This window comes from Tribolium castaneum, chromosome 9 (assembly GCF_031307605.1).
Source record: "Tribolium castaneum strain GA2 chromosome 9, icTriCast1.1, whole genome shotgun sequence".
NCBI lineage: Eukaryota > Metazoa > Arthropoda > Insecta > Coleoptera > Tenebrionidae > Tribolium > Tribolium castaneum.
Genome location: NC_087402.1, coordinates 3,972,008 through 3,996,035, shown reverse-complemented (window position 1 = coordinate 3,996,035; position 24,028 = coordinate 3,972,008). Strand labels below are relative to the sequence as shown.

Below are 24,028 nucleotides of genomic sequence, written 5' to 3'. Positions count from 1 at the left end.
TGACGTCAAATGGTTCTTCTAAGTCCCTTGTTTACTGTGTGTCATTATCTCTATTACAACGCTTTAATATTAGATATGTAATAAAAATAATAAAATAAACAGACCTTAAGTAAAACATGTGCGTAATTAATATTTATTCGGATAGGGCAATCGAGTTCAGCTTAAATTTAAGTAGCGCATGCGCGTCTTAAAAATGTGACAGCCCAATATTTTCTTTACTCTTTTAATCCATTAGCATTAGTTGACGGCCGGTGTCGGTGTCGAACGTTCTGTGAAAGTCTGTGCGATCTGTTCGAATCCACGTGACCGTCGTCTGGAACCACCCTCCCCTACAATGTCCCCGCGTCGAAAATGACCCAAAGGTACTAAAGGGATCCGAATCGTACTCCTCTGATCCATTTTTTTCTTCGTTCTTCAACTCGGGATAAACAGTTCGAAGGTCGCTGCTTACCTGCGAAATGCTATATTTTATACGAACGTAATTGCATTCCAAATACAGAAATAAATTAAGTGACTCCTATTAGGTCATCATTGTACGTGAATGTACCGGATATTGTTGATAATGTGTCGTTTGGGGCTATTTATATCGCGGTGGATAAATTGCCACCCGCGAGGAGAGGTACTCCAAGGCGCAAAAAGGACCACACGTGCTGTGGGAGGCACAAAAATTAAGCACGTGGGCAGCAAGATGGTCCCTTTAGTTTTCAACTCTTTTTCTAATTTTGAAATCTATCAACACCTTAAATGGAACCCCTTTATTTTACTTGCTTTTATCTATTATTTTTAGTTCAAGAAGTACTCCACACAACTACTTCAGCATTAATAAAAAAGGCTGTACTGTTTTATTTGATCTCTACAGTTTCAGCGATATTAGGTACTAAACTTATAGTGGCGGTACCATTTTTTAGGTATATGGGCTAATGATTAGTTGATTACTGATTAGAGTTTAATTGATTACGCTGTAGGAGTTTTTTTCTTTAAAGAAGTATTCCTACTCTTTTTGAACTGATGTTCAAAATATGAATTTAAAAAAATACTCAAAAATAGAGCATTTGTGAAAAATCTATTCCGCTTTCATTTAGAAAAAATATATTTCAAAGATCCACTATACCAACGTTCAGAGTAGCTTATTATTAGTTGTTTTATACATTCAAATTTTTTGTAATTTGGAAGTTCATGTTCGAATGCAAAAAAATACCTACAGCTTTTTGGAACTTTCAATCGATTAAAATAGAAAAACACTGCTCAAAACAATTAGTGAATATTTTATACATACTTTTGTTGACATCATTGCGAAATAGAATAATATAAACCTGTTAGATATTGCAAAATACTGTATTAAAACATCACAAAGCAACATGTGTATTTTTTTCTGAAAAAAAAGATTTATAAAAAACAAAACCTCAAATAGGTTTATTTTTTGAGTGAAAAAAAATAAATCCCTTCACTTAAGTAGGTAATTTTCAACCACTTAAATATTTTTAGAAGGGATTTTAGAACAATAAAATGAACATTTTTATGCCAAAATTTACGCCCGGGCACCTTTATGCCCTTACTTTCTTTTAGATTTTCTATAAAAAATTGGGAACTGACCTGGCCAACTTACTTCGAATTAATCAAATTTTATGTAAGTTGGCCATGTGAAGAAGATAGTGAATTTTTGCTAAATGTACCTATGAAAGACGCAATGTTAGTGATTTATTCGCCAAGAAAAATACGAAGCAAACGTTAATGGAATAAAATGTAAAAAAGAAAAGTCACGTTTTCCTTATTTAAAAAAGTATAAGTACCTATAATATTTTTTTAATAACAAAAGTGAATTTTTATTTCATGATCTTCGGTTCCGAATTTATAAAGAACTATTTTCTTCTCACCTACTAGAAGAATACTACAGTAGTTGGTTTTTTATTTATTTATTTTAAATAAACCTTCTTTTGATATTATCGGATGTTATTTTTTTATTTTATTTCTTCAAGTCTTCAGAACTAATCTATTGTTGCTACTACATTCCATTTCCTAAAAAATGTTTTAAGCCCAAAATACAGAAATTTTTTTTCTAGCAGAGTACCTAGTTTTCTTAAGACAATTTAGAACAGTTTTTATTCACTTAATCCCAAATGTCCTCTTACTTTAAAAATAGACTGTTCGTTTCATAATTATTTTTTTTAACTAAAAAATTGCTTTCAATGGGAAGTTCAAGAAGTACTTATTATAGAAGTCAACTTTTTTTTAATATTAATTTTTAAATACAGTTTAACTGCACAATGAATACAGTAGAACTGCTCTACTTACTCAAAATTAGAAAATATTTAATGGAGAAGCGTTTAGTTCAAGAAGTACCCATTGTAATTATTAAAAAATGTTCTCTTTAGGTTTCAGAGTACGAAGCTTACATATTCTCAGAAAAAAGACATGTTCTCTATGGAACATTTATTTTTTTATATTTATATTTTTTTACCAAAAAAAAAACATAATAAAACAAAAACTCAGGGTTGTTCAACTTTATTAACTAAAAATAATGAAGAGTTATCGAGATACAATAATAATTATAGTTTGGTTTATTTCTTTTACGAGTATATTTCCATATTGCTCCAATTAAAAATTCAGTAAAGCCACAATTTCCATTAGTTTCAAGACCTGAGCTTCAAATTTTTTAATCGGATTCGGTTGAAATAACTCCTTCCACGCCGCTAACCACTCGCACAATCAATAAAGTTTTGAACTTGCAAGTTACTATCAACTTAATGTTTACTTCGGAATTTATCAAATTATGCAACAAAGCTGAAGAATCTCGGAACAACGCCCAGAGGTCATCTAATCTCCGTTTTCCTAATTTTGGGCAACACGAAAGAATCACGTGTGGTAGTATCACTTCCCGCTGCGTACCTAATTAAACACCGGCGTGTAATTCTGCATGTTTATGCATAAATGAGTGACTCTTGAACACTCAAATCCAGCAATTTACTCAGATAACATTGTTCTCTCCTCATATATTATGTCTTTATTGCACCTCTCCAGCAAATAGCGTCATTCCGTGGGTCGGTCATACCGTTGTGCATCTTGCCACCAAGTGAGTACTAATTCACTTTTCTTCTTTCAGACCAACCTCCGGATGATTTCGTATTTGTAATGGAGTGGTAAGTGACAAGCCAGTTGCGAAACGTTCTGACGTCAATCCTAAATGACTTAATGTAATTGACCCACGAAGAGCGGCTTAACGGGGGCCCACTTGCTCTTAAATCCGTTCTTCGGTTTTATCGGTGCGCTGCAATATCAACGCCATATATGCCCGAGGTTCGGCCGGATTGAGGCCAATGATAGCCGAGCAAGGCCACCGTAAGGCTCCATTTCACGAGAGAAAGTCAGCAAAAGACTAGTGATAAACCCAGCACGGCAGAGGCGGCTCGTACCGAGAACACCACATCTAAAAAACTGCTTCTTATGAACAACGGTGTTTGAGTTAATTGTCGGACGCCTTTTACACCACTTAATGGCTGTTTTTAAAGTTGCACTACCGACTGCGCCAAATCGGCAAATGTTTAATTATTTGTTGGGCACGAGCCGCCGCTGGCAATAATCACAAAACAAACACGATAAGCCTCTTCAGTTTCAGTAATTTCTGGTCGCGTCGCGTGGAAGAGGCTTCGACGTCCTGGTGGTCCTCCAAGCACCACTTCGAGGACCTCCTGAGCCATGAGATGATGGCCAGCGAAGACTTGCGCGAGGTTCTTCGGCTGAAAGCCGAGCGACACCGCGAGTATTTCAAAAGTTTAGCAGAATGCGATAATGCCGGCGGTGAGGTTGCGGCACCACATGACGAGATGGCACCACCTAGCGCACTCGACGCTGACTTGGACGACGCGACTACAAAAGAACCCAAAAGGCAGCGCCGTACCGGGGTGTATGAACTCAAATCGGGGAGCATCTTCAAAAGTGTGAAACTCCTGAGGGAGAATTACATTGCCATGCTACAGAAAACGAAAGAGAGCTTCCTGGAGAGGGATGAAACGCTGCTTGCACCCCCCAGTGGGTACAGCACTGGCGCTAGCGACGACGAGCGCGAGACAAAGAATAAAGTGCAAAGGTGTGGAAGCAGCGATTCGGCGATGGGGCACAGCGAGGACGAGGGCTGGAGGGAGAGGCAGGACGTGAAGAGCCCCTACAGCCCCCGGGGCTCCATCGACCACGACAGTGTCCCAAGTCGCACTCTCCTCGAGTCGAAGTGCGTGCCGCTTCCGGTCGACCGGAAGTTCAGTGACTGTGCCAGTGATTGTGACTTTAATGACAGTCGGAGGCATAGCGTGTTCACCGACGACGGGGAAGAGCCCCGCTGTCGGTACTGGAGGACCCCGTCGGTGGTTGTGAGTGATTATTCCGACGATATCATGGGACTCACTCTTGAGGACATTGAATACATCCGGAGTCAGCGCAAGGAGTCCTCTTCGCCGGACTCGAGTCTGCACAGTTCTTGCAGTAATTTGAATTACTGTGGCTCGACGATTAGCAGCCTCGAGTCGGAGTATGTCCTCAGGAAGCCGTTCCGCAAGTCGTCGAATTGCTCCACTTGCTCGACGTTGAGCGACGACGAAGGGGATAATCTCCAGGTGAAAAAAGAGGTAAGTTTGAAATTTTTCGCGAGGAATGACCATAAATCCTCAGTGGAATTCGGATTAAGAAATAAATTGTTGCGCTCGGATGCACGGCTATTTTAAGACTTTTAAACACTCGGAGCGAATCTGTTTGCAAACCGAGGAAATTTATTCGCTATTTAATTTGGGTGAATAAAAATTAAACAAAAATAAACAAACTCCGTTAGAGTAATAAAATGTTTTATGTAATTATAGGTTTTTACTGGAAACTAAAAATTCCAAAATCTCCAAATAGAAACGCAATTTCATAATTTGCTAATAATAATAATAATTTGCTAATGTATTTAATGGTTTGGAACATATACATATTTTACAGTAAAATAAAAATAATGATATACACACACACAAACAAAATGATGAACAAGTTTAAATAAATCGAGTTGCATTCACCGTGACATTTTATCTGTTAGTTAATTTCGCCGTCTGCGTTTGTTTTGGTTCAAAAAAACTCTTATGATTTTGCGGCAACGCTTCATGATTTTTATTATCTCTTCTTCAGGACTTAGATTCTCTTAAACATTAATTAGAATTTATTAGAGATAGTTCGTGGAATATTGGACAATTGAAGAAATATTTTTTTTATTTTTATAGTATGGATTTTTTTGTCCAAATATCATTCAATGTAAACGGTGTCTGCAAAAAATTGGAATCAATCAGCATTCGCCATTAATTCGCACCTTAGACGAAATCCTAGTTTTGTGGGAGGGGTCAGCCCTATAAAGCCGGTTTATCGTCTCATTTGTTCCCCGAATGCATCGTTTGACCAATAAAACTGTAAAAATTACCTCCTCCTTCTTTATCAGTGGCGCAAAAAATTGCAATACGATTAAAAGGTGTTTGTGATTGGATATTGACGAACCAATCTTTCCCAACAAACGAATCCAATTGCAAAGGCAGCAAAAAAGTGCCGTTTTATTTTTTACACTTTTTTGTTAAAGAACTGCAACAATTTTATTATTAGTCCCAGAATTAATTTGTGATTCTTTTCAATTTTCAATTTTTAAGCGACAGCAAGAAACATTTTACTAAACCGACGGTGTATTTTTGTTAAGATGTTTTCTGAAACAGTCGAACTATTTTTCAATTTACAAATCACGAATAACGCAATTTCTCATCGATCCGTCTTCAAAATATGCATTTAAATTGCTTTTTTGTTGTTGAGCGCTAATTAAGCGGTAAGGCTTAGTTTAAACCAAGCTTTAGCAATTTTAAGCTGCACTTAAGCAGAGCTCGTTGCAGTTAGTCCTAAGGGTAATGCAATATTTGACTTTCGTTTGAGTATTATATTTATCTTTTATTTATGTATTTCATAAAAAGAAATATCTTCCGATGCCAGATCACACAATAACTCACACTGTATATAACGTTACAACAAAATAAGATTCATAAATCAATAAGTGTCTCATTAAAATAGATATCTTGCAAAATAATTGTTTAACAATCTATTAAAAATGAGTAATGATAGGGGCTTCAAATTAATTATTTTATCAGAAATTTGACCTCTGTGTCAAGAGAGCATTTTCACGAAGCTACGTGACAAAGATCAAGTAAAGTATGATGAATAGTCAAATCAGATCAACTAAATTAGAAGATTATGTTAAAAACGAGCTTCAACAGTGAATAGTTAATGTGAGAGAAAACAAATTTGTAATTGTTTCCGTAAAGAAAAAATAAAGTAAATGTTAATTGGTATCTACTATTTCCTCCTACGATGTCTTTGGGAAGGGTTAAAGACCGCTGTTTCAAATTCCTGTAGGTCAGGTCAGTTCTGATAAAAATTTAAATTATTTCATTCAGATGTAATAACTGAAAATGATGAAATCAAAATGCAATTAACGTAGAAATAATTTTTTGTTGACTAAAACGAATGTGGAATTAAGTGTCTACATAATTTGTAGAATTTATTTCGTTTGTGATTTTAAAAGGGTAATTAAATTTTCGCAAAGCCGCGATAGAGATCGGCCCGGAATCGTTTCTCTCGTGTTATAACGGGACGGCGTTCTCGTTTTGAAAAAATCATTTGAGGGAAATTTTTCGTTGCGCGCCATATAACCGGAAATGTAGAAAAGTTTAAATGACCGGTTCTGCAACGTAATAAAACGTAACAATTAAATTTATAAAATGTACACACATCGTAATCACCTATTTACCATCAACTACAATGTATTCCTATATTCCATCAACATATTTTTTCCATTTGGTTTTACGACTTTCGATGTGTCACCGAAATGACGATATCTTAATTATTTTCCGCATTCTTTTTCGAATTAATTTTTTCACGAATAGAGATTTTCCGTTTCGACAGATGTTGCACGAGGAATGCTATAAATTTTTATAAATCTTCATCGACTTGCACAACGTCGGTTTTGTTGAATTCACAATTACACCAAACGAGTTTTTAGTAATCGATTCCCATGGATCAATTATTACTTTTAATTAATTCAGTTAATTGGGAACGTCCAGTTCATATAAATTAATTAGTTAGAAGTGTAAGGAGCTCCAGCAGCGGCCTGAAATAAGTAATTGGTTTAAGTGACATTTCAATTATTTTAATTGATCGGTTTCAAGCTAATTCGAATTAACTTGAAGGAATTTCAAGAATCAAACTGTACGAAAATTTACAGTGACTCCTGGGGGGCCCACGACTCTAATTTGTACTTCCTGTAGCAAATCGGCGTTTTCGCCATTAAAGGCACCGTCGCTTTTATTTTAATTTGAATAAAAAAATGGCCGGATCACTCCGGTGGTCCATTGTTTTTCGGGCCGTCTTCGATTTTTCGTTTTGGGAACAAATAGGACCGCTCGCGGAAAAATCCGGTCCGTTACTCTCTCATAAATATTTAGGTGTAGGTAACACGAATTTTGATTTATCGCCCTTTTCGGATTTGTTAAGTTGTCACCCTGGGCGCCAAATTGGCGTCTGATTTATGCCACTCTTCCAGTACGGGCGAGTTATTTTAATTAAAGGCAATTAAGATGATGTAAGTTTTAATAAAGTTCGGGCAAAAAATCAACGCACGCCCACGGATTCGAATTAGGTACAGATAAAGTGCCGCCGGTTTGCCTAATTTGGCAGAGATCGTTGCAACGATGCGTATTTTACTCAACTGTCGTGTTTATTGCAAATAAATTCCGAATTGCATTTGCGAAATGCGCCTCATTCTTCACAATGAACCATCAAAATCTTATTAGTGGCCGACGCGAGTCAAAAACTTGACGCATAAAAGCTTTATCAAGACTGAAGGTGCCGACCGAATTTGCTTACAATGTATGAATGCAGGGAGCTTTTTGCCAGCGCCAAATTCCGCACCCGAGAGTTTAATGACCAAAGCCGGGAATTTCAACGCCAAATTGTGATTTGACCGATTGCGGTCGCTCTTAAAATAAACGCAAAAAACGATTTATATATTTTTTATTTTTGCTTTAAATCTTTAGTGAATCTATAGAGAATTATGCAAAAAATTCTTGCAAAGTTTCATAGACAGTTACACTCTGCATCCAACAAGTTCTACGACAAGCAGGAGGTAAGTGATTTCAGGCTTCGCCTGAAACCCCCATTTTTAAAGTTGGGGGCGGGAGTAAGTTCCTTTTCCTTGGTTGCATTTCCTTTCGTTGTGTTTATGGTCTCCTGGGCCATAAAAGCGCAATTATCGTCGCTTATTGCAATCGCGTCCTTAGTTTGAATGACAGCAGCTCACACACGAACTGGTAGTATGGATAGTACGAGCCTAGGTAGGCCCGCGTCCATGTGTGGGTAGTCAGTGCTTGCTAAAACTCGGTGTTGTCTGGACCGAAATCTCGGTGTGATAAGAGCGCGTTAGCGTCGCCAGTGCAATGGTGGAAAAAAGTGCGCGTTTCCTCCCTGCCATCTCTTTGGGGTGAAGCGATTTTCACGGGTAATCAAAGCCGTTTCGAGCGTTCCGTTCTCGTCGGAAGCTCGTAAAAACTAATGCAAACAATGCCAGATGCTATTCGGATTATTCTCTGACGTAAATCGGAGGAAAAAATGAACGCTTTGTCAACATGTGGTCGCGGGCGGTGAGGGTTAGAGGGACACGTGGATACCTGATTGATTTATTCCTCAATTTTTTTTTACACTTATTTGTCGATTCGAGGGGCCACGAGGGAGTAATTCGACCGCAGGCCGAAAGATCGTGCGATATGATTTCGACAGATGGTTGCGGTTGAATGGGTTTTAATTATTTGAATAAATAGGAGTGCTGAGTAGGAAAATTTGGCGGTTCTAGGACCAAAGAAAATATTTTTGTCCGATAAAGGTGACGTCAAACGGGTTGAGTTATGGTTTGTTGTTGTTTGCAGTAAATATTATAAGTAAATCGCTGAAAAAAACATTACTACTTATGAATATTGACGCACTAAAACAGGTACGAACGAGAGAACTTAGTTTTGTCTCGAGTCGACTGCTCTAATTCATCAAAGATTAAAGAAAAAAATGCAACTTTTATTTATAGTGTCTTTCAATCACAATATCACAGATGATAAATTAAATTTAAACTACTATTAAAGCTCCACTTTAGTGCTGAAGTGAGTCATTCCAGTACCTAATTTATTTTTTATGGGTTTGTTTTATGGCGGTGTTAATTTTAATTCGCAAAATAATACCTGATCCTGACACCTCCTATTTTTATTCTAATGTACCTATAACGTCTTTTATAAATGAAGAACCTCTGCAGAGATATTTCTACAAAAGGTAGATTAATAAAATGGGTGCTTTTGTTATTTTTTTCCTTGCATTAACAAAAAAAGTACTTACACCTTTGAATAACTGTAATTTTGAATTGTTGAATTGAGTCTCTAGATATTATGAATAAATGGATAAAAAAATCAAGATCAAAGGTTTTTGGCAAAAATACAGTCTTTCAAAAGAAATTTTCAGAAAATTAACCTTAAACTATTTGCTCCAATCAGACTGTACCTGAATTAACAAGGCCTAAATGGTTGGAACATAATTTTTAAATTATTTATATATTTTTGGCCTGTCTGGGCCTTATTTACGCGGTTTCCAAACGAAGACATTAATCTGATCGATGTCGCTTTAAAATTTCGGTGTATTGTAACATCGCAAACTCGCTTGGACAGTCAGTAAAACCCGTTTAATTTTAATCTTTTTAAATGGTCCTTATTCCCGATCAGGAATTCTAGTTTTATTGCGTACGGGACGCTTTAAACGACGTGGTAATTATTTTATGATTGTGTTTTTCCTTTAAGAGGTTTAATTGACTTAATTTTCACTGCATAAACGAGCTTATAACTTGATGGTTAATTAAAATAATTTTGAAAATATTATTGACAGGTTTTACGGTCGTCGAATTTTTCGAAAATGATGTCATGACAAAATTTTCCGTTAAGTGAAGGCTTTTCCACACTTGACTTGGGGCCTTGAAAACACTCCCACGCACTCATTTCCGTGCAAATTTTCCGAGGTTTCTATCACGAAGTGTTAAAATTTTGCCCCCCGGACGGTCATTAGCAGCTATTCTTCTGCTCAATTAGCGACCTTTTGTGTCTTTTTAGGCCAAAAGTTTCGATTGACTTTCTAATTGAAATTAGAACTCTTCCAATCAAAGGGGAGTCGTTAAAATTTTATTATTTCATCTAATGATTCCGGTTATTAATGCGATAATAATTATTCAAAAACACGGGGTGGTTCAAAATAGCGACCCAGATTGCTGGCAGAACGTTGAACTCGCACGATTTGGGGAAAAATTGCAACGACGTGCTGAAAATCATCTTCGTAATTAGAGCGCATTTAATTGATGTAACAAATGAACGGCGATTTTATAAGCCGAGGGAAACTCGATTCGTTCAATTAGTACGACTTACGATAAATCGAGTTAATTTGTTACTATTTTACAGTTAAGATAAGCGAATGACTTAAGTCGGGTTTAAAGTGAGGTTTTAATTACGTTTCGTCACGATATTCGATGATTCGATTACTTTATCACACGTCAGTTACGCTAACGCTTTAAAGCTGCTTTTGAACTTTTACGTGTTTTGTTCCATTAAAACTAATTTCGGTTCAAGGCTCTGCACATAAAACCAATTGTTTTAAAGCCGCCTAATGAAAAGTTTTCGTGATGGCGACTAGATTTACAAAGTCACGCCAAACAGAAGGAAAATTTGAAAAAAAATTCTCTGTTACAGTTAGTGTCGCATTTTTGCGCCATAATTGGTCAGATTGGCGATGGTATCTCCCTCGTCTCGTCGTCCAATTTGCCCGCAATTTGTGGTGTTAATTCGTGAGAACATGCAAGAATTCGCGTGAAAATCCTCACATGTGTGTAATAATCGCCTCTATCCCGTAATTACAAGCGACATATAACTTAAAAACCGTTTTAAGCTTCCGAAGAGATCGTGCAAAGCCTCACCTCCTGATTTATCGTTCTTGAAAACTTATTAATTTCGAAATGATAGCCTCGGAATCGCTTAATCGCGATCCGCATCGAGATAAATCACTTAAATCGGCTAATGGTCTCTAATGCATTAAAATCGTCCCGTCATCGATTCAAAAAAAATGCAGCAGAAATTATTGTTATTCCGGGGGCCCGGTAATGGCGAATTAACATAACCAATACGATTTAATTGCTTGTTTTATGCAAATGCTGTGGAAAGCTGCATCGCGATAAGGAACATTGCGGTCTCCGGTTATGATTTGCTGGGGAAAAAATCAACGAAAGCGAGAAGGGATTGGTCGAGATGGTTTATTGCGTGGAGAACAGAATACATAAAGTATTTGCACAGAGAGAGGGACGGGGCAGTTTGTCTTGTTGCACAATTGTAACGAGAGGAAAGTTTCAGCCGATTTGCACACTAGTAGTCCAGTTCGGACAAATTGCAAGACAGCGCACGGGAAGTGAAACGGTTTTTGGACAAAACTGGAAAACAATTCCACAAGTTTAGATGTTCTGCGTGGGAGATAATAATGAATAAACCTGAATATATATTGTTAAATGGTTTTTTCGAATCAGTCTTCAAGAAAATTTGAGTTTTTTGCGCGCATCAAGCAGTGTCGTAAAACTCGTTTAATTTTATATTTTAAAACGGTTCATTTTTTTAGCTTGAGCATTCAGCGTTTTATTACGCACGAGACGATTTAAATGACATGGTAATTATTTCTTGATTGTCCTTTTCCGTTAACATTTTAATTGATTTATTTTTACAGCGAGCGGGCCAATAACTTGCTACCTCATTAAAATATTTCGGAAAATAACAACAATGCGGCTCATGATCTGGCAAATAAAAAACTTTCTTCAAGCGTGAAAGTGTCTTCTCGATTTATTACATTTTGTAGATTTTTTTGCCGGATCATCCGGACGTTTCTGTTTGAGATAAGTTGAATAATTCGTGTACATAATCGATTAATTTTTCATTCCGGTCATAATTAAGGCTAAACCAATCCCGAAAAACTTGCTTCCATTAATTAAAACCCAACATTTTACGATTCAACGTTTTCCAAATATTTAATTTTAGCATCTCGACAGGCCATCAAGCCGAAATTATAAACACTCGTTGCATAATTAGCAGTAAATCAAACCCGACCGTCTAATAAATAACCCAGCGGACGCTTTCACGCCGAAACAATTATTTCGTTAAACGGCCGTCATTGTTATTAATTCGGGTGATTTCGCAGCGCGGTGATTTCGACGCTAGATCAGAGCGGTAACCTCCCTTCAATTTACTTCGAGACTTTTATTTTTTCCATGTTATTCACCCGTCTAAATAAATGCGGGTCGTAATTTTATGTTCGGGTAATCGTGATCGAGCTTCGTTAGACACCTGATGAATAATTCCGCCACCAGTTATGGTAACGAAGGGGACATAATGCTAATTTCGCTCAAAAAACATACACTGATTCGGTTTATTATACGAGTGGAGAAATTCCGGAGGTGTGGACGTGAACCGTTCTCACAAAAACTCCTGAATTAATTGATCACCAGGCCGTGGTGGTCCAAAAACACAACCAAATCAATAAAAACATCACATTAAGCCAGGGAAAAAGCTCGCCGGAGCTTTAACGATCTGTTGCTCAAATTTGAACAACTGCACCGCTGGGACCTGCATGAATAAAATCGCAAAATTTGTAATTCGAATCGCGGGACAAGTCTGGCCTTTCGAATAGACTTCAGGAATTTTTGACACGATTGTGGCCGTTTTGGAATCTAAAAAACCTCGTTACGTGGTTTTGATTCCGGCGTTGTTTTTAAATTTTTGCCCAAATCTGTGTCATAAACAATTTTTTGTGAAGCCCCGCTAATAAACCCGCCCACTGTGCGTAAAATCCTCTTCTCATGTCAAATAGCCGTCGACTTTTACGAGACAAGCTAATTTAAACAAAACGCATTTCCAACCTCCAGTGGTAATAAATCGCGTCCCACGCGCCTGAAATTCACCCTACGGAGATGGCGTCGAACGGTAATTCCATTCCGATGCCGGCGCACCCGTCGTCGCGCCCCAAGTCGCTCATGGAGAGCCTGCTCGTGGCCAAAATGGAGCAAGTGACCGCAGGCCACCCCAAGCCGCTGGTGCGGACGGACAGTGCCGATTCGGCCAGCTCCATGGGCTCGGTCACGTCGACGACGAGCGACGTCTGCAGGTGCGACGACTGCCTCCTGGGGATCGCCGATTTGTACGCGCAGCCGGTCGAGGATAGTAGGAAAAAGAAGGTAAGGGGGCGCCACGAGACGTGAAGGAGATTGGCGATGTGGAAGGTGGCGCCGGCTGGGAGCCGACATGAGAACTTTTCTATTGTTAAAATGTTAAACAATAAAAAAATGTTTAACGATTTTTTGTTATTATCCCCACTAGGACCGGACAGTTGGTCCAAATTTTACACAAAAAAAAACAGAATTTTAAATTTCAATTTTTATAAATACGGTTGAAGCTCTGATTGTGTTCCGATGCGCTCCGGGTAAAAATGAGTTCTATTTTAAATTAATTAATTTTAAAGTTGCTTCCGAGATTGCTACTTTAGCTCGGAATTATCTTAGTTGCTGACCATTTTAACTTCAAAAATGTTGATTTTTATGCAATTTTTTCACCCAGCTAGGGGCTAGAAATCGATGTTGTACCCAAATATTTTCCGAATGAATATAATTCTCTGTAACTCAGTCACAAGAGCATTTTTATAGCGTTTGGTTTATTTTGGAGTCGATTCGAAAACTGAAAAATTCTTTGATTTTTTATGAAGAAATTATTTGAAGAAATAATTTATTTGCTGCTCCTTTTCTCATAAGGTCATTACATAAGTCTGATTCAGAAAATTTAAGCGTTTGTTGTTTTAGCTACAAAAGTAAACTTCGTAAAAGCTTTATTACCATTTTGTCGAGAATGGATTGACAACTAAAATCGATCGGCTTTAATTGGATTAATTTCTAGAAAAGGGTTTGTTGCGGAATAAGACTATTTAAACATTCTGAGTTCTTAAGTAATATTGCTAAATTAACGTCTGTCTTATTTATTTTCTCTGTGCTGCAAAAATTGCTGTCGCAAGCTGAATAAAATCGCTTCATTATCTGAAAAACTATTCAGGTAATCTGACATTAACACATACCATCCGTGCCGCTTGCTTGAAAATATCGCTTCTAAGACATAAATATTTTAATGCGAAACTTGTCTACTTAGAAGTGTTTGTTAAACGTCAAAGAAAATAAACTGGCGAACACAGCTATTGACTACTTCGAGTCTTGAATGCCACGATGAAACATAACACAAACACATGACAATGCTGTTTTGAAATTGAAGAAACAAACGATCGGTTAGCCGCAAAATTTCGGCTTGACACACCCGGAAAACAGTTGCGGTTGTGCGAAAAACCGGAAAAAAATCAATCTTTATTCATTAGTCACAATTACGTCGTACAGAAGACAATCCGGTGGCTAATAAGGCAAAACTGCTTGAACTTGAACGATTTATTCTCCTAATGCGATTAACAATAACGCAATCCATCAGTTTGTGATGGATCTACTCGACATAGTCGTTGATTATTACAACAGGAATTCCCTGCCGTATCCCTTGCTGCATTTATGGTCTTGCACGTGTTATACAGGGTGGGTGAGTTATAAACAACAGTTTTATTTTTCATTTAATATCAACGCAACAAAAAGCAACAACAATTCAAGCATAACAACTCTAGTGGCCCTTGTGGCTCTTCTTGTATCCCCAGTGTTTGTGCCCTTCATGACCGCCCTTCTTGGCGTGTTTGGACCCATGCCCGTAGTGTTCCTCATGCCCACCGGCGTGTTTGTGGCCCTTATCTTCATGGTGGTGCGATCCGTGCTCGTGGTGTCCCTTCTTCCCGTAGTGGTCTTCGTGGTGGCCGCCCTTCTTGTGTCCTCCCTTCTTGTGGCCTCCCTTCTTGTACCCATCGTGATGGTGGTACCCTCCGTGTTTCTCGTGGTGACCAGAATCGTGGTCTTCGTCGTAGAAGTGCTTCTCCTTTTTGTACTCATCTAGCTTGTGGACATCGTGTCCTCCTTTGGTGCTGTGGCCCTTCTTGTAGGAACCCTTTTCGCCGTATTTGTGCCCCTTTTCCCCCTTTTCGCCCTTGTGGTGTTCCCCGAAGTAGCCGTCCTTGTGGTGGTGGCCCTTTTTGTGTCCCCCGTGTTCCTCGAAGTGTTTCTTGTGGCCCTCCTTGTCGTGGTGGCCCTTGTGGCCCTTTTCGTGGTGGTGGTGGCCTTTGTAGCCTTTATCGCCCTTTTCGCCGTGGCTGCCGTGGTGGTCGGAGTGGTGCTCTTTGCCGCCGCCCTTTTTCCAGCTGTGGCCGTGTGATGCGGCTGTTTCAAGGTCCACGAGGTCCCGTTTTTGCCGGGAGATCTCCCGGGATGAGGTTAAACATATCCCGAGGGTCACGATGAGACCCAGGACGCACAAGCCCCGATACGATAACATTTTCGAGTGAAACACCTAGAGGACCAAATCGAGACTGATTGTTCGAGTTCAATAAACGGCTATTTATACGATTTTTCTGCAACAGCTTTGTTTTTCGATTTAAGTGAAAATAGGAGCGCAAAGAGGTGTGACGTCGATTTTATTATTATTGACAAATGTTCGTTCCATTGCATCTTGTGGTTCGGACTTTCTCTTTCTTGGTGCCTTTTTTACAATGATGTAACATGAATGACAACACTTTTCGAACTATTGTCTAGCATTGTGGTCGAGTTATCATGTGTGTTTTTTATTAGGGAATCGACGATTGTGCATTTTACATAATTTCGACGCCAGATTTGAAACACTTGGGATTATATAAGCGGATTTCTGCGAAATCGATCTGCGATAGCTTGACAACCGAAAAATCACCATTTGATCTAATAAACTACATTCGAATGACGAGACGAAAGTCGGTTTCAGCAACCGAGTAGAGCAAATTGGCGGCAGTTGGACAATAGCTCTAATGAACGAAAGGAAAGATATAAAGGATTCTAGAACACTAATAGATGAAATGAGAAAAATTAACAAAAGTTTCTGCTAAGACAGATAGAACGGGAGACCAAGGAACTTCATTCTGATAATGTTTGGACTTTTGGCTAGACCTATTCAAAGTCTTTAATATTTCTCTCTGTGCAAGGAATTTGGTGGAGGTTTGTTGGACATATCCTATAGAATATATTAACTCAATTAATGGATTTTGGAAATCCTAAGAAACTCAGTTAAAAAGTAGAATTGTAGAAGGTTCTCAAATGTTTTAGAAATAAAGGAAAATAAAAAGTTTTTATGCCTATTATTTATTTAAAATGAGCGTAACCGAGTGTTTTCCTGCAAATTCTGTAAACATACAGTCACCCACAACATTGACGCATTTCTCGATATTATGCTTGACGTTGGTGCAATTAAAAAGTCATAAACATATTTTTCGAAAATTCTTTCCACCGTTAAAGCATTTTTTCAACTTCCCGATCTGTGGTTGGGGCCAAATGAAGGCAAATATTTGGGGTCCAATTGTCCTCTAATTGCCTGAAAAACTCGAAAATCTCGACTGCCGTCACTTTAGGCCCATGTTGGGTGTCATCCATCGTTTATAAATAGCCCATTGTCGTCACTCTTTATCGTCAATTACCGAACGTTTACGTACGCAACAATGGCCACCTCAGCCATTAATCAAGCAATTAGGTACGCCTTGTCTTTTTTCGGATTGGCTAATGGCCCAGGAACTTGAATTATCATCGATTTGTTACGTTTTATGCCCGCTTTAACCGACCGATCTCCTTCACTGACCAATTCCATCCGCGTCGGATCTCTCCTTACACAATCAATGAGATTTTTTCCCTACCTTACCCTACCAATAAACACAACACACACAAATCTAATTATAACAGCGGCATGCAAATAGAACGTTAGGAGCCACCGGGAGGTTTATACATTAATTAAAGTATTTTTCTTTGAATAACAAAAAATAAAAGTTCCAGGAGCGGACTAACAGGATTTTCGTAGTCGTAATTACCTGTATTAACGCTCCAGCTGTTTCGAATTTAATTAGATTATACAGGGTGTTATAAATTTTCGTGTTTACAAGTCTTTGACAGATTTTAATCTCTGTTTGTTTACACGAAACATAATTTTTGCATGCGCTTAAAATGATATTCCGTCCATTTTGCAAGGTTATGGTTTATGTTTGGACGTAAAACCGTGATATGTTTATATGTACGTCAGTGAAATAAAAATTAAATTTCGCTTGGATTTTTTCGACTTGGGATGGACGAGATGGTTATTTCTTTACCATAAAAATCTCGACACTATCTTGTATGAGGTTAATGTGGCAACGACCGTACGACCCGGAAGCAGAGGCGTACCATCAGGGATCGACTTAGGACGACCCACATTGATCTAATAGTTTTTTGAACGAAACAATTTTTGTTGCATTATTATCTAGTTGATTAATTACGTGTTTTTATTTTATACGAGGGTAGAATCAAAATCAAAATGATTTATTTATCAACGAGTGATCAATTATGAATAATTCATGAGTAATTAATCAGTTGTTTATTAAAAAAAGATTTTCAAGTTTCCGCAAAATTTGGTCAAAGCGATTCGCTGCGGACCGCTGAAACTCGTTTCAGGCCGTCTGTTGCACTTTAATCAAAATTCATTATTTGCTTTTTTTACCACCGTAATAACTTTGGTGGAATTTACGTTTACGTATATGGAAAATGACAGTTACGAACTGGTTTTCACGACAGCACAGTCCCATTTCCCCTCGTTAGTTTATTGAGTTATTCATTGTTTGTTGTTCAGAAGTGCCTCATCGCAATAAAGTATTTAAAATTAGAATCGGAATTTGCGTAAATCGTAGCCCCCGTCGTACGACACTGGTGCGGCAAATCCACATCAACCTCATTCATAGTCGAATTGTCTTTCTGACGCTTGCGTGCCTCAAACCTCGGACGTCACGACATTCGAACTTGGGTATCATATGCACCGCGAAGCAGCGCGACTCTATTTTATCTTAGTGCGAAGAAAGTCGCGGTGAAAATCGAGTGAAACTCGGCAGTAAAAGGCGCGATGTGATCGCGAAATAATGCCTCAAATCTACGGCTATATTATACCAGAAATAGTGATGTCGAAAAACGCCGAAGACGGGTGCGGGTGTCCCTTTTATCCCAACTCGCCGGAAATCACGTGTTCGCCGTCGCCGTGCGTCTTCGACCACGATAACAACGTCCAGAAGGTCTCAGGTACTCCAGGGGTTGACACTTTGCCAATTTCTCACCCAGTTTCACATTGTGGAATTTGCCTCTTACGTATGAGGCGCCTGATCTCATTAGGGAAATTATCGCAACATTTCAAATATACACACTTTCTTCGTTATTTGGCACATTTTTCGCGGCTGGCATTCTGTGGTTGGGAGCCAGGAATTTACGTTCTGCGTAGCGCTCGTTCCGCTAACTGATTTGGATAATTTATAACTGGAAATAGGCGAATAGACCGCATGTCTTAAATTGTGGGAAACATTCTTTTTCTTCCCAAATTTTAGCTTTTAATTTTGAGTTTTTTTATATCTCCGTCGAACTTTTTTCAAAAACTTGCCACTCATCTACAAGCTACATGTCATTGCTTTTCACTGGATTTCATCACTTGTTAAGATAAGCTCTAACAGACGATTCCAATTAAGGTACTTAATTATAACAAGAAACACACACTCACAACTTAATCCACTCAATTGAAAAATATCACTTGATTCCAATTTTCCTATTAAAGTCGGCATTTCTCTTTTACTGGGATTAAAATCGTGACCAATTATCTTAACTGTGCTTACGTGTTTTTTACCCACATTTTGAAGTGTTAGTCCTTAATTTCTTTTTTTTTGTACACTTCTAAATTTTCGAATTGGTAGTACCTTTCATTTTGAAAATTTATGGAAAATGTTTCACACTGTATTTACTTTCTTGTAGAAGCAAATAATTTTCAGTTAATTTCTTCTTTTGATTTTTGTCTCCCGTTGTTTTATCCTTTTTTGAGTTTTGGCAAATTGTTGCAACATTTTCACGTCATCCATTTCATTGGCAAAGTGCCCTCCTTAGTTGCGCCTCTTTGCAGAGGGTTGTCTCTCCCCCACCCGCTCGCCCTCCCGGTCGCCGTCCCCGGGCTCGGATTCCTCCCCGCGCCTGAGCCGGCGCGGGAGCCTGTTCCGGAGGAGCGCAAGTCCGGGAACTCCGGGTTCCAGGCGGGGTTCGACCGCCTCCACCGGCTACGAGCAGTACCAAAAGAGTCTCCTGGAAGTGCCTGTACCGACTGACTACGCCGATGCCTCCAGCGACGACCTCAGCTCCGAGTGGGACTCCGATGTCCCGGAAATTCCCAAAGTCCAATTACCGAAGGTGATTGTCCCCCGTTATTACAAAAACTGTTTTTATTTGGTGGACTTTGGATCGGGGATCCTCGGTCTTTCGGACTTTGGACGAGATTCTTTGACTTTAGCGCGAAATCATTGCTCGAATTAGATAATTCGCGTGTTTACCAAACGCACGCTTGGAATAAAACCAATTCGCAGGCCCGGCTTTACGAGAAAAAAACGCCCAATTATCGGTTTTCTTACGATTTCGACAAATCGTATTTTGTAATTATTACCCCAGCTATTGACGTCAGAGTGATAGCTAAATATCGGACGTTATCGTAGAACAAATTAAAAGTTTGGAAAAAAATGCGAATTACAAGATTGCAATTATGTACAAAGTGGTGTAATTAAATTCGTGAATAATCACAAATTCGCTTTTTGTCTGCTATTTTTTATCAAATTTCCTGTTACGTCACTGGCGGACTTTGTCGGCCATTTTATGGTGATACGTCGCGATTGTTGACATATAACCTCATAAAGATATTATTTTATAATAAGGCAATTGATCCAATTCTGCTGAGTGCTGTTCTAGAAACCGAATTTGATTTGTTGCTCCATAAACCAATTCATTGCGGAATTTACTAATCAAACAATTTGCTAAATCAGATTACTTACCTTTAATTAGCCAAGTAATGAAAGGGGAAATGTTCTCTGCTTTTCTTACCAGACAATTAATTTATTTAGCTGATAATACAGAAAATTATCACATTATCCAATCTCTTGGAACACTTCTGAAGAGCAACTTCCATTAAGTAATTTCATGTTGTTTGTGATTTTTTTATTAATTCGTTACCGAATACTAATTAATATCTTATACATATTTAAGTATAATTTATACTCAAGTCATTGGGCCTCCCAATAATTTTCACATAGTTAAAAGCAAAGGTGTGGGTTCGAGAATTGTCAGTTATTAAAATTTTCGCGATATTAGACTTATTTTTAATAACAGAAAAAATTAAAAATACCAAGCTGTTTGAAATAAAAATCTCTATCGATTGGCCGGAGAGTTTTTTCATTTTGAAGTCTTGGTGTCTTTATACGTGTGTATAAAGCCATAATTTATTGAGCACTAGATTTTTTAAAATTTTCTAATGGCCATTTTGTAAATATCATTTCTAAGATACATTGAGTTTTGAAACGATGTTGATATCTTTTCAAATGACTTAATTACAGCCACAATTCTTTTACATTGAAAACGCCATAAGACGAATACGTTTAACCTAGCCCTCTGTAGCTCCCTCTGTAGTTTGCTCAGAATTGTGTTTGCATTAGGATTTTGTCAGTATTTAATTACTAAAATTAGTAGATTAGCAAAATAAAGAAAAACTAGGATTAATAATTTACTACGGCGAAACAAATGCAATTTTCCCTAAATGTTTTATTTTTTGTATTATTTGGTGCTTTGTTTCGGTTTTTGGGATTACATATCTGCCAATGTATCGTAATTGGTGTCAAAAGCGCAATTCTGGCGTTTGATGAACAGAATCGTCGCAATTCTCGTAAACCGACGCACAATTAAAAAAATAACAATCGCTTGTCTTTAGAAAGTGGTTTTTTCCGGTCATTGTCATCCACCGCCTTATCCTATCAAAACAACAACAGATCGCACCGTTCCATCTCCGAAACCAAATCACCTTTCGGTGTCCAATCTCTAATCTAATTTCTCTTCGTGTGACGTCACTTCGTGCTTCTTTCGCATTTCTAATCCGTCGCGCCAGACACAATAGCAATGACGCACGTCTATTCGAAAAAAGCAACGAACGCATTGAAACAAACCATCGCAGACGAATGCATACTTCACGGTCATAAACCCCAAACAAATCGAAAAATCCGATGGATGCGGGCGAATTTGCGTCACTTGCTGGAATTTTTTTCGGGTCATTTTCAAGGGAAGTCTTTCTACCTTCACAAAACCGCCAGTGACGTCAACGAAAATATCGCTTACTCGATATGCTGATACGGGTGTTTGTTTACCTGACACGGTTACTCATCATGTGACAAAACATTGTGTGCAACTCGAGCGAAACCTCGTGGCAATGGAGAAATGATGCGCCACTGAGTTATTTTGGCCTAGGATTTTGAAGCTAGGTTGGCAACATTTTGCGGTCAGAAATTGTAATCGGAGCGGTTTTCCGGCGACCGGAACTGGATTTGATAAGTTTTGACGTCAACTTTTCGACTAATTTGCGGTATTTTAATAATGTGTTTATTAATTAGTGATTATGTCGTCTTCACGGCGCAAAAAAGTTGTGTTTACGTACTTAAAACTAATTAATTTTAATTATTGTTTTGCAGCCTTCCGGTTGGAGGAAACTCCGGAATATCGTCCAATGGACGCCATTTTTTCAAACGTACAAAAAACAGAGGTATCCTTGGGTCCAACTTGCCGGTCATCAGGGTAATTTCAAAGCCGGGCCGGACCAAGGAACGATTCTGAAGAAGCTCTGCGTTAAAGAAGAGAAATGTTTCAAAGTAGTACCACAGGTTTTTTCCCCCCAGTCATTCTAAAAATCACGTTCTAGGTTTTAATGAAAGATGTCTTAAGGCCGTACGTTCCTGAATATAAGGGTTTAGTTGCGAGTGACGATGGGGAGTGTTCCTACATCCAACTCCAAGACCTTTTGGGGGATTTTGTTTCCCCCTGTGTTATGGACTGTAAAATTGGGGTACGGACGTACCTCGAGGAAGAATTAGCCAAAGCTAAAGAAAAACCGAAGTTGAGGAAAGACATGTACGAGAAGATGTGTCAAATTGACTCGAATGCTCCCACGGAGGAGGAACACAAGTTGAAAGGGGTGACGAAGCCGAGATATATGGTGTGGAGGGAGACAATTTCGTCAACTGCCACGCTGGGATTTCGAATAGAAGGGATTAGGAAAGGGGATGGCACCTCGAGCAAGGATTTCAAAACGACCAAGTCGAAGGAACAAATCATGAAGGCGTTTCAGGACTTTACGGAAGGATTTCCACATGCAGTGGTAATTAAAAATCAAAGCAAAAAAATTACAAATTTTTGATTTTTCTATTTTGCAGCCTAAATACATCCAGCGACTGAAAGCGATAAAAGCCACGCTCGAGACATCGTCGTTTTTCAGCAATCATGAGGTGAGAACCAGGTCTGAAAAACTGTAAACTGTAATACAAAAGAAAACGTTTTTCCAGGTGATTGGAAGTTCGTTGCTTTTCGTGCACGACCGATACAACGCCAACGTGTGGCTGATTGACTTTGCCAAGACGATAAAGTTGCCCGAAAATGTGAAAATCTCGCACAGTTCCAAGTGGAAAGTGGGAAATCACGAAGACGGCTACTTGATCGGCGTCAATAATCTCATTTCGATATTCATGACGATGTTGGAACAGCAACCAGTTGCCATATCGCCACCTTTGACACTTCCGGATCCGCCGGAAATCGCCGATAAAAAGGAGGAAACTTGACGATCTCAAAATGGGAGTTTTTCGTAGCAATTCTTGAACTAGTCGAGAATTTTTGTTTTGTTAATAATTAACGGTTGTCATTGTAAATGAAGAATGGTATTATTTATTTTTTAATTTATATAATTTCGTAGCTGTTGCCACAATGTATTGCATTTAACGTAAATTGTAACCATTTGCAATGAGATGACGGTTTTTTGTACTGATTTCGTGTGTACCTACAATACAGTAACTGTCTCGGAAGTGACCCCACGAGTAGGTTAAGACTTAGCATTATTATTAATTATTCATTCGTTTCACAATCATTTATTTTCATATACTTACATGAAATATATTCTATTATATTACGCACTTTGCTTTTTTACCCTAACCCAACAAAAATTCCCCGAATGAGGTTATCAGGTGAGATTATTGGAAAACAATAATAAACAATTGTGAGTAACCTTCAATTGACAAACGCATCAGCAAAATGGCGGCCCGACAATCATTATCTTTTTAAAAAATTAGGAATCACTCATCTAATCTTGTCGTCAAGAGAGGAGACGGTAAGTACCTATTTAAAAACTTCAAAAAATATCCATTAAATGAGAAGAAATAAAGGATTTCCTATTATTCAGAAAATTACAAGCGGTTAAAACATTGTTAAAGTCGGGGTTTAATTATTTAAAAGAAAAGCCCGATTCAAAAACACATAATTATGATCTACCGTAGATTGATGCAGTGTTGACATACAAAAATACTTACTAGTATTTCTTCTTAGTTCTTTGCCTAAAATTTTTTTATTTGTTTATGGCCTAAATGATATGGATTTTTATACCTAAATATTTACTTACTTGTCGCATAGTTTGGCATTAGCCAGAGATGTTCTTGTTTTTATTAATAAAACAAACATTAAACAACTGGACATACCTTCTTATTGTTAGGTAACTGATGTGACGATTTTGATTTATTGTAGTTAGAAACACCTGTACTTATCGTTTATGTGAAGTACAAATTTCCTTGAGTACTATTCAATAAGAATTAAAAGGAAAATCGTTTGTGGCAAACCAAAGAATTCTATTGAAAACTAATTGAATGGCGTTTTGTGGCCTCGACAAAC

The 24,028-nt window shown here is 38.2% G+C and overlaps 2 protein-coding genes and 1 long non-coding RNA gene across 4 annotated transcripts; 1 reads left to right on the top strand and 2 right to left on the bottom strand.

Moving 5' to 3' along the window:
* Window positions 1-215: 215 nt before the first annotated feature.
* Window positions 216-23,276, top strand: IP3K2 (Inositol 1,4,5-triphosphate kinase 2). 2 transcript variants are annotated; one of them, XM_008193806.3, is made up of 7 exons: window positions 216-362; window positions 3,101-3,137; window positions 3,608-4,616; window positions 21,793-21,969; window positions 22,020-22,475; window positions 22,531-22,602; window positions 22,660-23,276. In XM_008193806.3, exons 2-7 carry the CDS (start codon window positions 3,130-3,132, stop codon window positions 22,930-22,932), a joined length of 1,995 nt encoding a protein of 664 aa, XP_008192028.1. In that variant the 5' UTR covers window positions 216-362; window positions 3,101-3,129; the 3' UTR covers window positions 22,933-23,276. The 2 variants fall into 2 exon arrangements, with proteins under 2 accessions (XP_008192028.1, XP_015834904.1); XM_015979418.2 differs by lacking the exon at window positions 3,101-3,137.
* On the bottom strand, window positions 14,739-16,224 carry LOC103312651 (histidine-rich glycoprotein). The gene has a single exon (XM_008193805.3). The coding sequence runs from the start codon at window positions 15,555-15,557 to the stop codon at window positions 14,799-14,801; it is 759 nt and encodes a 252-aa protein (XP_008192027.1). The 5' UTR covers window positions 15,558-16,224; the 3' UTR covers window positions 14,739-14,798.
* LOC135267093 (uncharacterized) lies at window positions 22,495-23,665 on the bottom strand. Its single transcript, XR_010335364.1, has 2 exons — window positions 23,254-23,665; window positions 22,495-22,623 (listed from the first exon to the last, which is right to left on the bottom strand). It is a non-coding gene; the product is annotated as an uncharacterized LOC135267093 (long non-coding RNA).
* Between the last annotated feature and the right edge of the window lie 363 nt (window positions 23,666-24,028).

Excerpts from the sequence above, each read along its gene's own strand:
- IP3K2 (XM_015979418.2), top strand. Across the intron at positions 4,617-21,792 it reads ATCTCCAGGTGAAAAAAGAG|CCTTCCGGTTGGAGGAAACT; the intron begins GTAAGTTTGAAA and ends ATTGTTTTGCAG. Across the intron at positions 21,970-22,019 it reads AAGAAGAGAAATGTTTCAAA|GTTTTAATGAAAGATGTCTT; the intron begins GTAGTACCACAG and ends ATCACGTTCTAG.
- LOC103312651 (XM_008193805.3), bottom strand. The coding sequence starts at position 15,557 with ATGTTATCGTATCGGGGCTTGTGCGTCCTGGGTCTCATCGTGACCCTC.